The 2,487-nt window shown below is 32.0% G+C and overlaps 1 protein-coding gene across 1 annotated transcript; it reads left to right on the forward strand.

The window, feature by feature from the left end:
* Positions 1 to 462: 462 nt before the first annotated feature.
* Positions 463 to 2,400, forward strand: LOC122273885 (dual oxidase maturation factor 1-like; the record flags this gene model as incomplete). Its single annotated transcript, XM_043057862.2, has 3 exons — positions 463 to 703; positions 2,063 to 2,179; positions 2,315 to 2,400. Coding segments are annotated over exons 1-3 (372 nt in total), but the record flags the coding sequence as incomplete, so codon positions are not given.
* Between the last annotated feature and the right edge of the window lie 87 nt (positions 2,401 to 2,487).

Here is a 2,487-nt window from a genome sequence, read left to right on the forward strand (position 1 = left end):
CCCTTGAAAAAATTCTGCGTACGCCACTGAAACTTGTATTTTATTGAACTGTGAATCTCTCGATTTTTTTTCAAAAAAAATTGATTCAATGAAACTTCTACAAAACCTAGCTATGGGCAGCTTAAGTCTGTTTTGGATAAAGATAATTATAACTTTTTATATGTTTCCAACCTGTATTGATCTGCCTGTCATAGACTGATGACTGTCATGCTTTAGTGTGGCATAGGATAAAAAAAAATGTTTTGGACCAGGCGGTAAGAAAAAACTATGATTTTAGCCATTTTGTCTTAAACAGTGCCAACTTGGAAAGTATTATTAAAATTAATATTTGAAAAGCCATTTTCGTCAAGGAACATACTTGACTATTGATTGCTCCTAAGCTTGGCCTGCTTTACAATTCTAATAAAAGCTATTACTCTTTAGTGTTTTTCTGATTTTATTTATTTTATCGCATTATCAAACCATTTTTAATTTGCTTGTTCTTTTTTAAGGTTGGCATTTCCTCTTTGGTTATTATCAAACATTTTATTCTTCATGGTCATCCGGTATGGTGCCTATTTTCTCAGCTTGACAGGAGGCTGTTTGTTACTAGCAAATGTTCTATTCTGTTTCATCAGAAACCCAGTACCAGTCGAATTGCATTTTCAATCAAAGCCACTTGTACTACATTATGGTTGGTGCTACTGGCTTGTCCTCTTCACAGGTTAGTTTTTCAATTATTTAACGTTTAATCTGATGATTTGCTTCCTTTTTATATGACCGATTTCAAAAGCGCATCAAAAACTGACTAGAATTGAATTAGAGATGATATACTAAAATAATATTTTAAACATTTCACCCCGTGGCGAACATTCTATTGAACAGAACAGAATCAAATTTTGTAAAGGTATTATAAGCTATGCCTTTCACGCCCACACGCGATGAGCAAAAAATTTGGAATAAGAATTTTAACGATATTTTTAGCAGGAACAATAGAGACACTAGACAGAGAGACGAACAGGGCAAGATGCGGCATACAAATCATTGTGCCTTCTTCTTCCTTCTCGTTATAGACTGGCAGCGTTTAGTAGATTAGAAATGAATATAATGAAACACCGAAAGTATACAAAAATAACCTTTTCTTCATCGCAGCTTAACGCTGCCGGTATTAGTGTTAAAAATATTGTTCCAATTGCAGTTTTAGTTCCTTACTATGAGGATCTCGTTTTAGCGAGAAAAAGTACAGGTTTCGAAATATCGATACTATGAGAACTGGATCGCCGTTTATTATTGTTTATATCACTACAGTGTGCCTACCACCTTCTAATGCCTTGGCATAAAATAGTATTCCATTCTCTTTCACGGTGTGCTCGACGGGGAGTCTGGTGTAGACTTAAGGCATCATGTGTATTTTATAATTACCATGTATTAATTGTAACATTCTGTACTAGTCCATATACTGTTTGAATAATTTAAAGTAAAAGTATAGTTATTTTCTAAAGTTGAAGTACTGGGTGTTCAAAAAAAATCAATAATTTTAAAAAATGAAGCTTTTTTTTTTTTTTTTTTTTTTTTTTTTTAAAAAAAAANNTTTTTTTTTTTTTTTTTTAAAGAAAAAAGAGAAGAACTGAACGAGGCAGAAATACACAGTTTACTGCATTCGACTTAAAAATCCGGATAATTTATTCTCACCAAGTTCATCAACAGAGTGCTGCTAAGTGAAAAAAATTATAAGACAATGTTTTCTACTACATGTTAGACCATTCCAAGTAAAATATTTGCACATGCATCTGTAAACTTTATCCACAGACTATATCAGGTTAAAGTAAATATTGGTTATTTTGGAAACATTGCTTTATAATTTTACTTAAGTAGCAGCTCTTTGAAGAATTTTGTTATCAATGTGGAAACATTTTGAGACAAGTGTTATTCCTTATTAGAGATGAAGCAAACCGCATATATTTCTATTTCCACCCGTTTTTTTTTAATTGATTTTTTTAAGTCGTAGATTTTAATTTTGGAACACGCGATATTTAAACGTATGAATAATTCAAAAAGAGTTTTAATTTTATTATTATTTTAGGCATCTTGTGTGAGCTTCTGACAATCATAATAATTTTTATGGATCTGCGTTATCCAGAAGAACTATCAGAATTTTTTGGAACAGATATTCTCCAAGATTATGAAGACTTTTACGTTGGTAATTTATTCCCTGTTGGTAAATAAACTTAATTATAAAAGTTTTCATTGTAGTCTTAAAGATACGAAAACCAGCCCTCATGGCATTCAAATGCAAATAACTACTATTTTTCATGAATCATACTTATTTCTTTAGATCCAGTTGAATTAGGCCTCATTCCTCCTGAAATAAAAGCAGGTCCTTCTCCTGATTATGGCACCGTCAGCAGAAGACCTTCACAGGTAAATACTTCAGAAACGCATTAGAAATACAGCACTTCCTCCTCACAACTTCACCCACGATTCCATTATTCCCAAATATATATATAT

The sequence above is a fragment of the Parasteatoda tepidariorum genome, unplaced genomic scaffold (assembly GCF_043381705.1).
Source record: "Parasteatoda tepidariorum isolate YZ-2023 unplaced genomic scaffold, CAS_Ptep_4.0 HiC_scaffold_10360, whole genome shotgun sequence".
Classification (NCBI taxonomy): Eukaryota; Metazoa; Arthropoda; class Arachnida; order Araneae; family Theridiidae; genus Parasteatoda; species Parasteatoda tepidariorum.